Here is a 12,601-nt window from a genome sequence, read left to right on the forward strand (position 1 = left end):
GAGTTCCAATACTTTCAATTTTTAAGGATGTCCCATCGGCCGTTGAAACATAAGAAGATATGGGGTCAAAAAAAATATTATAAAGAGAGTTTTTATGAGATGTCATATGAAAGGAAGCACCGGAGTCTAGTATCCACATACCTGGAGGTGATGATGAATAGGATATGGCGGCTTCTGAAGTTGATGTTGAAGATATTTTGAGAAGATGTTGGAGGACTTCCGAAATATGGCTAAGAGTCTCTTTAATATCTCCTCCATTGACATTTTCTTCTTTCTTTGGTGAACTTTCTTCAACCGCGGCCACCTTTCCTTTAAGCTTTGGACAAACCGGTTTAATATGCCCCGGTTCATTACAATAGGGACAAATCACACCCTTTCTATACCCATTATTTTTGGAAAAGTGTGGAGGTTTATGTGAAGATGTCTATAAAGAGATAATACGCATACAAGCACAAATACTTTACAAAAGAGGCACTTACACAACACTTGAACAAATACGCACAAATGCGTAAAAATAGCAAACATGCACTAAGGCATGTATTTCAATAAAAAAGGAGAATGCCAAGCTTAAGAATACAAAGGGGGAACACCCCTATTTATACAAGTGCAAAAGGGAACCACCTTGGGGCTCCCAAAGGAGTCGTTGGGAGCCCCCAACGGTCACAATTATGACCGTTGAGGACCCCCAACGACTCTATTGGGAGGCCGCCAAGGTGATGTCAAGTCATAAAAAAGAAAAAAATAAAGAATGAAAATACAAGCATATTTCAAGTGGAATATGCGTAAAACTGGAAATTACAGAATTACCCTTTTCGGGTATTATGATAAAAGTATATATATACATATATACGTACAATGGGATCTTTGGGTTTACATTTTAACACCCCCCCCCCCTCAAACTTACGGTGTGATGACCGCAAGTTTGCCAATAAGCAAGTGAAATATGGGCGAACAAAGGGCTTTAGTGAAGAAGTCCGCAAATTGATATTCAGATGTCACATACGGGAGATCAATGACCTTCTTCAAGTATTCTTCTCTTACATAATGGCAGTCTATCTCTATATGTTTTGTTCGCTCATGAAAAGTGTGATTCTTGGCAATATAAATTGCACTTTTGTTGTCGCAGCATAACTTTGTTGGTTCTCCAATGTAAACTCCCATATCTTATAGAAGGCGTCGAATCCACACAATTTCCATAGTGGTAGACGCCATGGCTCTATATTCTGCTTCTGTGGAAGACAGGGAGACCTTCTGTTGCTTTTTACATCGCCAAGAAATTAGTGACTCACCTAGAAAGACACAAAAACCAGTGGTGTAGTGAAGGTTATTAGGGTCACCTCCCCAATCTGAGTCAGTATAAGCAATTAACTTTAATTCAGAAGAAGAGGATAAAAATACTCTTTTATTTATTGTTCCCTTTAGATATCTAATGATGCGAAGAACAACACTCATATGAACGCTTGTGGGAGCATGCTTGAACTGGCTGGCTATGTGAATAGCATGTGACAAATCAGGCTGAGTGATGTAAGGTACATCAATGAGCCTACCAATTGCCTGTAAGGAGTAGGATCAGTTAGAAGAACCCCGTCATCAATCTTCATTTTTGAGCCCACTATTTCAGGAGTTTCGTAGATTTTGTCATCAGAAATTCCTCAATAATCTCACAAGCAAATTTAGATTTAGATAAAAAATAACCACGTGGAGAATAAGCAACTTCAATTCCAAGAAAATATGTCAGAAATCCCAAATCTGACATCTCAAATTTCGAAGTCAAGACGGACTTAATACCCTTGACTCCTTGAACATCATCACTTGTGATTAACATATCATCAACATAAAGTAATAATATCACATTCCCTGCATCAGATTTTCTAGTAAAAGCAGTATCAGTATAACAAGAAGAAAATCCATTTTCTAGCATTACACTGTTAAATCTATCATACTAGGCTTTGGGAGCATGTTTCAAACCATAAAGGGCTTTCCGAAGGCAAAGAACTTTATTATTAGGAATTTTCATGCCTGGTGGGGCATCCATATAAATTTCTTCGTTAAGATCACCATTTAAAAAAGCATTTTTCACATCCATTTGAAAAATGTTTCAGTTTTTTATAGACATAATAGTGATAAGACATCTAACTATAACCATTCGGGCTACAGGAGCAAAAGTTTCTTCATAATCAATACCATATTCTTGGCAATACCCTTTTTGCGACTAATCGAGCTTTGTATCTCTCCAGAGATCCATCGCTCTTAATCTTAACCTTAAATACCCAATGACAACCTATAGTTTTCTTTCCAATAGGTAGAGTTTGGAGTTCCCAGGTTTCAGCTTTCCTAAGAGCATTGAGTTTGTTTTGCATGGCTTCTTGCCATTCTATACATTTTTTAGCTTCCTCAAAATTTCTTGGTTCAAAGTAAAAATGAATAGCACTAAAACAAGCCCTATATCTAGGTGAAAACGAATCAAAAGAGACAAATCGAGTTGGAGGTCTCCTATTCCTTTCAGATCTTTTGTGATCAGGAGTAGGAGCAGACTCACTAAATTGATCAATAGCACTTCTGAAAGTGTCTCGATTTCTACGAGAATAGGTTATTGGGTCACTTGAAATTCTACCTTCTTGGATATTGGATGAGTTAAATTCATCAATATCTACTCCATTTTCCCCATCATGGTTTGATGATACTTCATCATCACTAGACATATCATCATTACTAGTCAATAAGTCAAATAAGAAGGAATAGTCAACATTTTCTTGGTGAGAGACATCTCTTTTAAAGCCGCTCTCATTTTCTAAGAATGTCACATTTCTTGAGACATATAACTTATCATTTCTAGGATCATAACATCGAAACCCTTTTTGAGTTTCGGAATATCCAAGAAAGGCGCAAGGAATAGCCTTAGGAGAGAGTTTGTCATTCTTATCTGTAAGTATAAAACACTTACAATCAAAGACTCGTAACCTATTATAATCAAGTTCCATTTTATGTAATGCTTCAAACGGAGAGATCTTTCCCAAATTCCTAGATGGTAAGCGATTTATAAGATACACCGAAGCAAGGCCGCCTCGGCCCAAAAGTTTTTAGGAATATTTTGGGATATAAGAAGGGTTCTAGTGGTCTCAACGATGTGTCTATGTTTCCTTTCGGCCAACCCATTTTGTTGAGGGGTTTTAGGACATGACCTTTGGTGAACAATATCACTATCCTCAAGATATTTCTTGAATTCATTGGAGAGATATTCTCCTCCAGAATCACTTCTAAATATATTTATGTTACTGTTGTGATTCATGATCATTACATGAAGAGATTTAAAACACGAAAATACTTCATGCTTATACTTGAGAAAATAAATCCACGAATATCTAAAAAAGTCATTCACAAAAATTACATAATAAGAAAAAACTCCTTTTGAAACAACCGGTGCAGGTCCCCAGACATCTGAATGAACAATTTCGAAAGGTTTAGAAGAGAACATAGTTCTTTGCTCAAAAGGTAAACTTCGCATTTTTCCGAGAATACAATCATCACAAGAAAATGAACTTTTACAGAGATCTTTTACAAAATATAAGTAAGACAACTTGGTGATGTTAGGATGAAGTCTTTTGTGCCACACATTTATATCTTTGTGTCGGACAACATTACAAAAAAAAATTGGAACTTGAAGAGAGTCCATATAGTATAAGTCTCCCTTCCTAAAGCCTTCCCCAATCAATTTCCCGGACCGGCGATCCTGTATTGAACATTTATCAAAAGAAAATTTAATATCGCAACCATGGTCCGAGAGTTGAGAAACAGAGAGAAGGTTTAAGTTTAGCTTAGGTATAAATCTAATTTTTGGAATAAAAAAATCTTGAGTTTCAAAATTACCTATGCCTTTAATTTCAAGAAAAGTCTCATCCGCAGTGGAAACAAAAGATGGAAAAATATTTTTTGAATAATCGAAAAGAGAATATGTGTATAAGGACATATGAAAAGATGCACCGGAATCTAAAAGCCAAGAAACTTTACCTGGAGGGGAAGAGGTAGACATGGTGGCGTCGGAGGTAGCTTCCATGAGGAGAGGTTGAAGAGCTTCCACTATTTGATTTAGTGAAAGAGATCCACTTGAAGATGTCTCCTCCTTTTGCGGTATACCGGTGGTGGCCATGGCTAGAAGTCTCTTCCATTTAGGGCATATGGATTTAATATGCCCCGGTTCTTTACAAAAATGGCAAAAAAATTTGCTATAGTCCTTTCCTCCTTGCCCACTATTTCCTCCTTGATTTTGTGGTTTAAAGTGAGGAGGATGATAGGCTTTTACATTGTTTCCGGGTCTTGATACGGCATTGACCCCATCATTTTCTTCATAATTAAAAGGAATGGCAAGAACATTTGATCCTTGTTTACTTATACCCATACGGGTCTCTTCACCACTTAATTTGGTGAGAACATCCTCAAGAGAGGGAGAAGTAAAAGAAGATAAAAGAGACGACCTTATTTGCTCAAATTTGGGCCTTAGCTCATTGAAAAAATTGAAGAACCGATCTTCTGCAAGTTGCTTATGACGGAGTTCAATTGCTTCTCCACTCCATTTTGGTTCGAGCATAGCAAGTTCATCCCAAATAGAAGAAAGGTCAGCGAAATATTCTCTAATAGTCATGTCGTCTTGTTGAAGAGTAAGAGTCTTCTTTTGAAGGTAGTACTTATGGGATAGATCCCTTGAGGTATACATTTTTTCAAGATAATGACATGATTCCGAAGCTTTCTTGAACTTGATAATATTGGCATTAATCATGGTTTCAACCGATGAAAAAATCCAAGAAAGAATCTTAAAATTCTTCATTTCTCATTCGTCATGTTTCTTTGAGTAATCTTCAAGCGCTTTGGTTCTTTCATCTCCTTCAGGAATCTTGATTTCTCCATCTTTTACAATAGTAATTTTAGGTTCGGGTTCCGAGATTATGTCATGCACGTAACCCCATAAACCCTTCCCTTTTATGTGAGCCTCCATGTTCCCGGCCCAAACATGATAGTTGAAACCATTTAGTTTAAAGCCGAGAGCAAAGGAGAACTCTTTTTCGCCCATTAGAGAGAAAAGATAAAGGGAGAAATACGAACCAAAAGGATATCTTTAAGTTTTGCTTGCGCAAGATTCTTCTAAAATATTGGAGAAGCAAGATCCACCACTTCAATCTTCAAAAACACTGAAAGCACGCTTTTCGAGGCACTCAAAAAACGAAGAATCCCACGATCCTCTATCACCAACCTGGCTCTGATACCATGTGAAGATGTCTATGAAGAGATAATACGCATGCAAGCACAAATACTTTACAAAAGATGTGCACGAAGGCACTCACACAAGACTTGAACAAATATGCACAAATGCATAAAAATAGCAAACATGCACTAAGGCATGTATTTCAATAAAAAAGGAGAATGCTTGAGACTCTCATGCTTAAGAATACAAAGGGGGAACACCCCTATTTATACAAGTGCAAAAGGGAACCACCTTGGGGCTCCCAAAGGAGGCGTTGGGAGCCCCCAACGGTCACAATTGTGACCGTTGGGGGGGGCCAACGACTCTATTGGGAGGCCCCCAAGTTGATGTCAAGTCATAAAAAAGAAGAAAAATAAAAAGGTAAAAATAGAAAAAGGAAAAAATAAAGAATGAAAATACAAGCATATTTCAAGTGGAATATGCGTAAAACTGGAAATTACAGAATTACCCTTTTCAGGTATTATGATAAAAGTATATATATATATATATATATATATAGATACCTATACATATATAATATATGTATATGTATCTCTCTATATATAAATGTATATATATATGTATATATATATGTACAATGGGATCTTTGGGTTTACATTTTAATAGTTTATATACTTTTACATTTGTTCCCGGCCTAGTGACAGCCAAAATTTCATCATTCTTGAGACTTATGCCAAAACGAGTTTTCGCTTGGCATACTTCGGCAAGAGCATCTTCAATAGGTAGGGCTTTGCTTCTATGAAGAAGAGATGCCCGAACTTGCTCGAATTCCGACCTAAGGCGGTGTAGAAATTGAAAGAAATGCTATTTTTCAATTTGTTCTCTTCTTAACTCAATGTCTTCCGGAGCCACCCATTTGGGTTCAAGAAGAGCAAGCTCATCCCAAAGAGGGGTCAGAGCACTAAAGTAATCACGGACACTCATGTCCGCTTGTCTAGTAGATCTAATTTTTTCTTGACAAAAAATTTGTCTAGCTAGATCTTTTTTGTTATACATACCTTTAAGAAAGAACCATGCTTCATTGGCTCTCCTAAATTTCGCAATGTTTGGCACAATTTTTAATATCAACATTGTTCATGAACCATGCCAAAATTTTGGCATTACTTTCCCAATCCTCTACTTTGGATTGATGTTCTTCAATGGCTTTGATGTGGTCGTCTTCATCTAGAGATTTCTCAACTCCTCCAATTTTCGTGAGCCTTAAAGTAGGTTCAAGAGTGGTGCCCATCACAAAACCCCACAATTTCTTACCTCTTAGATGATTTTTCATAGCTGATGACCATATAAGGTAGTGCGACATTGAGTTTGAAGGAGAGCTCAACTCTTGATTCATGCTCCATTGATGAAGAGAAATAAGGAATACAAAATAGCTCCAAAGATCTTCCAAGATTATTGAAAATCAACTAAGTTTTGATACCATGTAATGAAAATAGCGGAAGCACCAACAATCCAAAGAACTCTTTAAAGGAGTCAAACAAAGAGCCAAGAACGCAAGCACGTAAAGTGCACAAATAACCCACTAAGGGGTAAAGTGCCTAAAAGGCAAAAAAGTATTATTGAAGAGAGAGGTAAAGTGGGCTTGAAAGCCTTACAACACAAGAGGGAGAGCCCTCCCTTTATAGAGGAGAAAAGTAGGAGAGAGAGAGACCACTTGGGGCTCCCTTCTAGTCGTTGGGGCCTCAACGACTAGATGGTGGAGCCCCTAGTGGTCCTATTACAAGTTTAAATAATAAAAAGAAAAAAGATAAAAAGAAAGATAAAAAGAAAAACCTAAAAATAAAAATGTACAGAATAATTACAAAAATACCCCTATTGGGTATTTGAATGTACAATGAGAAATAAATAGTATATATGTATATATATACTTATATATATACAAATGTATATATATAAGTATATGTATATATATAAATATTTATATATACATATTTTAACAGTAGCAGATTCTTGTAAGGTTTCAGCATACATGATAAAACAAATAGGAAACTGATGATAGAAAATGGCAGTGTTTCTAAGAAGTACAATAAAAATCTATCATTTTTTGTGGAAAGGAGTGATCAAGCAGACTTTTGCGTTTTACATTATAACCCGTGCAACTATTAAGATTCCAAGTTGGGTTAAGAGAACTTTCAATTAAGTCAAGAACTTGCCCACCTGAAGCAATCCCAGCTGCTGCACCAGCTGCAACTAAAGCTATCCTTCGTTCTCTGTTGTTTTCCATCATTTCTGAGAACCCATGAGCACATGATTTACCAATATCAACACTTGGACCTTCAGGGCCCAACGAACAACCAGTTCCTAAAGTCACAGCAGCTTGGATAGCCTTTATGGTTGGAAATACTCCAGCCAGCAAATCAAAATTTTGCCGCTGAGAAGACCTCGATTGGTTAATTTGGTCAATGATTTCAAGCAACTTATGCATCATCCCAACAATTACTCCCCCAGTTACAGGTATCAACAAAATTCTATGCCATGTATCAGCTAGCCTCTGCAGACGAAGCCAAGCAGCACCTTCATTTGGAGTTCCTGCCCAAGCCCACTCATGGATTACATGAACCTACAAAAAAAGACATGCAAGTATGAAAAGTTAGTAGCAAGTACAGATGAGATGGCTTCATAATAAAGCATGCAAATGAATCAAGTGTGGAGCAATTCAAACAACACTCACTAGAAGCCCCGAAAACACATAAAAAACAAACATATTATACACAACTGCAGAAGCAGTTATGGCAGCACCCTACAAACCTATTATATTTTTTTCTTGGAGTACACAAAATTTGAATATTAGAAACAAAAACAGAGTATAGAAGTAGAACTGGTGGGAGGTCAAGCTGGGTTGACCTGTAAACCCACCCGATGTCGGGTGGGGAAGTAAAAAAAAGTCATGAACGAATGGGAAGACGGTTCCCAACAGTCTCCCCCACTCGTCGGGTGAAGGGGGTGAGGTTAAACCTCGCCCCCCACGATCGTCGGGTGGGGGGGGTGAGGTTATCATCACCCACTGTGAGGACTCTATACAGTGTGCCGTGTTGCCCCACTTGACAAAGAGAAGGGATTGCAGAGAGTGACAGAGAGAGAGAGGGAGGGAGGCAGCTGCCAGAGCACCGCTGACGGCCACCGCAGGTAACAACCGCCTCTTTCCCCCCTATTTTTCTTCTTTTTTCCTTTTTTCCTGTTTTCCTTAAGAGGCCCGGCAGTCATGGCTGCTGACAAGTTCGAGGAGAGGTAGCATGGTTGTTGTCGGCATCGTAACAGAGAGGGAGACAAAGAGAGATTTTCAGATATATATAGAGAGAGAGAGATTTTAGAGAAGGGGAGAGAGAGAGTGAGAGAGAAGGAGAGGAAGCCGACAACAGAGGTTGCTGACAATCTCGACCCTCGGCAAGAAGTCGGCAGAGCTGACTCGGTCTGGGGGTAAACCAGACCGAGTCGGATCTGGCAGGACTTAAAGGAGTTGGTCTCTCTGGCAGGACTTAAAGGAGTTGGTCTGGGTGAGACCCAGACCGACCCAGGAAAAAAAAAAGGTCTCGGCCAACCAAACCAGTCTGGACTAAACTAGACTGACTGTGTCTGACCAAACCAGTCACGGTGTGAACCTAGACCGGGTCGGGTCCGACTAAGACCGTCTCGGTCTAGGTCAGTCCAGACCGAGTCTGGTCAACGAGTCTTGAACCCGACTCGGTCGACCAAACCGAGTAGGGTCTGATAAGGTCTCGGTTGCCAGTTTGGGTCTGGATTGAACTGGACCAGACTGGGTCTGGGTCCAGTTTGATCTAGGTGACCTGGACCAATCCAAGTTGAACTAGATCCAGACAAAATTGGGTTTGGATCTAGTATGAGGCGGGATAGATTAGTCCTGGATCCAAATCAGAACTGAATCTGGATTCAGTTCGAGAACTGAATCTGGATTCAGTTCGAGACTATTTGGATCAGTTCTGGATCCAGCATATGACTGGATTTAGATCCAGTCTGTAGCTGAATGGATCAGTTTTGGATCCAAATAAGAACTAGATCTGGATCCAGTTTGTAATTTATTATGGATCTAGTTTGGAATTGAACTGGATTCAATTCAGTCTATTCTTGACTGGGACAGAACTGAACCAGTTCAGTCTGTCTCTGACTGAGACAGAACTGAACCCAGTTAGAATAGTTGGGTCCAGTGCAGTTACACCAAACTGGATATGGATCCACACCTGTTAGTAAGCGGATCCATTATGAATTTTTGAAAATTCATTTAAGTTTGAATCCAAACTCAGTTGGGTCCGAACTAGGTTCAATAAACCTAGTGTTTCAAACTCAGACCGAACCTGTTTTGACTTAGGATGAGTAAGGTCAAATCACAGAGTTGAAATGATCAAACTACTCTTGTATGTACCCAATATCCAATTAAGTAAAATGGGCATAACTTTGCACATCGAACTCAGAATTTAGTGAGGTTTTGTGTGTTGGATTTGTATCGTAGAAAGGAATCTTCCTGTCCTATTAATCTAACCAAATTAGGGGCACAAAAATCGAGGTCTGATAGATCACCTAGAGAGACGTATTTTGGCAATTTTATCAAAATATAAATAATGTATGTGTATTAAATATGAACATGCTTGTGTGATGATTAGATTTTATTATTAGAGCTACTTGAAACTCGATTGTGGCTAGAGTGCAACATTCGTATTCGAAGTAAGGGATATTATAAATAACCTTAGTTGTGAATAAATCATGTTGTGTTGCCTGTTAGCATTGTTTGTTGTATATTAACATGTTTAGAAATGTATCGCTTGAGCGTGAACATGATATGCATAGAATGACCATGCATGAGTTAATTGCAATGAAATGAATGTATGCACATGTCGATCGTGATATGAAATGCATATTAGAAAGAAAGATTGTCTTTTGACAACATATCTATGTTATACGCTCTGAATGCATTGGAATGAGAATTGTGATTAGCCTTGAGTCTTTTGAGTTTAGTCATGTTGTTTGAATTTAAATTGAGATTAACATGCTTAACCCCTTAAATCCCAGAAGTGGTGACTTGTAGAAAAGGCTACTTGGTTCGCGGCCAGAGTGCAGCCACTATGAAGAGTGGGTCGTCGGTGATTTAACGATGTAGAGACTCTATATCATTGCATGCTTAGTATGATACAAAGTGTGAACCCTAATACGATTTTGAGATTGAGAATGAGATCCATCGTGATTATTTCACGATAGCACTCGTTAAAAAACGAGTGAAACACGAGCTTGAGAGTAAGGTTTAAGGTAATGAACTTAAGATATGACTTAAGGTTTTATATTTACACAGTATTTTGGACTCTAGACAATCATTGGGACTCTAGACAATCATAGATGGTTGAAAGTCATTTATGTTTAGGATGTAGCATGAACCATGTCGAGTTTGAGTCTGATTTTCTGGTTAGCTACCGATGGGGTCTCTCTTATTGTTTCAATGCAGTGCCTGGTGATCCGAGAATCACTAAGAGTGTATGGTTCATAATTTGGCCAACAAATAGAATTGAGGTACTCTACTTGAGTTGTTATGCTCATAGACGGCTATAACTAGTATAGTTGACATAGTGTTATAGTCTGTTATGAGTAAGTGTTAGATTGAGAGAGTTGAAGAACAAATTTAAAATATACAAACCTTGTGTGGTGTGTCGAAAACTAAACTCAGATTAGGAGGCTTAAAGCCCATTACAGTTGGAAGTTAAAGTTATTTATTGCTTATAAATATTTTTTACTAAGTTGTAGACTTACCCTCCTAAATAATTACAACTGTAGGTTCCAGGTACACGAGCGGAGGCAGGACGTGATCAGCTACTTCGATTGTGCAGCAGAGATATTTGTTAGTTTTATTTTTTGTCATTGAATATTTACAAGAGACCAAATGGGTAGGTGAGAAAGCAAAAGTGATACAACCTTGGGGATATAAGATTTGGTATTCAGGAATACATAGGAATAGAAATGGAGTTGGGATTGTTATTAGTCGTGAGTTTATAGCTAATGTAGTGGAGGTCTGTAGGAAGGGGGATAGGATTATACTTATTAGATTAGTAGTAGGTACGGATATTATTAATTTTATTAGTGTTTATGCACCTCAAGTCGGTTTAGACGATTCCATTAAGCGTCAATTTTGGGAAGATTTAGACGGAGTCGTACAAGGGATATCTCATGGAGAAAAGATTTTCATCGGCGGAGACCTTAATGGACATGTAGGCATTAGTAGGGATGGATTTGAGAGTATCCATGGAGGCTATGGTATAGGAGAAAGAAACGAAAGTTGAGAAAGGATTTTAGATTTTGGTTTGTCCTATGATTTGATCTTAGCCAACACGTGGTTTAGGAAGAGGGAGTTGAAATTCCACTAGAGGGGGGGGTGAATAGTGAAATACGATAAAGATCGATAAAATAAAATAATCAGGCAATAAGGCACAACACATAAAACACAGAATTTATACCGGTTCGGTCAAAACCCAGACCTACATCCAGTCCCCAAACAAACCACTTGAGCTTTCCACTATAACATCCGAGTCACCGAATAAATAGTACAACACCCTCTTCCTCAGAGGTCTTCTTCTCTCAACAGAGAAGGGACACACCCTCTTCCACAGAGGTCTTCTTCTCTCAACAGAGAAGGACAACACCCTCTTTCACAAAGGTCTTCTTCTCTCAACAGAGAAGGGCAACACCCTCTTTCACAGAGGTCTACTTCTTTCAACAAAGAAGGAAAACAGTGAATAACAGAGTTACAGTACTTCCTATAGAACCTTCAGAATGATATGAATGCACGAATGAAGGATTCTCAGAATGTTCTGTTCTTTTCACTCAGAGGATACTCTTTGTCAAAGAGCTATACTTGACTTTTTCTCTTTTCTTTTTCTCTTTCTTTTTCAAGGCTCTTTTTTCAAATAATGAATAGGAATTTTTCTCGTTGTAAGCTCACATGTCCATTCCATTGTTGAATAGTTTATTTGAATGTGTTTATATAGCTTTTAAAAAAGTAGTCGTTACTTTTTGAAATCGTAGCTTTTTGAGATGTGAAATGTTATGTCATTTCAAAAACATCTTTAGAGAAATTCGAGAAAGTTTTTTTTTCCATAAAAGTAAAATGTAGGGTACACTAGTCGTTGTAATATTTTAGGTAATACATATTTTATGTAAAAAGTCTATTTCTTACAATAGTACATTGAACGTTGGATTGTAGGCTATTATGTAGTTTTGTCTTTATTCTAATTAATGATTTGAGGTACATAAGTACTTCTTTACTTTAAATGAGTGTAAGTACAATGAGTGCTTTATCTACATAGTCATGTCAAGTGTTTTCTTTATGTTGTGTTTTTCAAAGTCTTCAGA

At 37.9% G+C, this 12,601-nt stretch overlaps 1 protein-coding gene across 3 annotated transcripts in view; it reads right to left on the bottom strand.

Annotated features, from left to right (window-relative positions):
* The window catches only part of CLC-F (chloride channel F), a 61,812-nt gene that overhangs the window by 21,581 nt on the left and 27,630 nt on the right, over positions 1–12,601 (bottom strand). For 2 of the 3 annotated variants that reach the window (XM_089984981.1, XM_089984982.1), the window contains exon 2: positions 7,412–7,814. In XM_089984981.1, coding sequence (XP_089841107.1) covers positions 7,412–7,814 — 403 coding nt within the window. Of the gene's footprint in view, positions 1–7,411; positions 7,815–7,925; positions 7,985–12,601 lie in introns of those variants that run through there. The other variant, XM_089984983.1, reaches the window with a different exon arrangement.

This window comes from Nuphar pumila, chromosome 13, assembly GCF_984573655.1.
Source record: "Nuphar pumila chromosome 13, dmNupPumi1.hap1.1, whole genome shotgun sequence".
In the NCBI taxonomy this organism is placed as follows: Eukaryota; Viridiplantae; Streptophyta; class Magnoliopsida; order Nymphaeales; family Nymphaeaceae; genus Nuphar; species Nuphar pumila.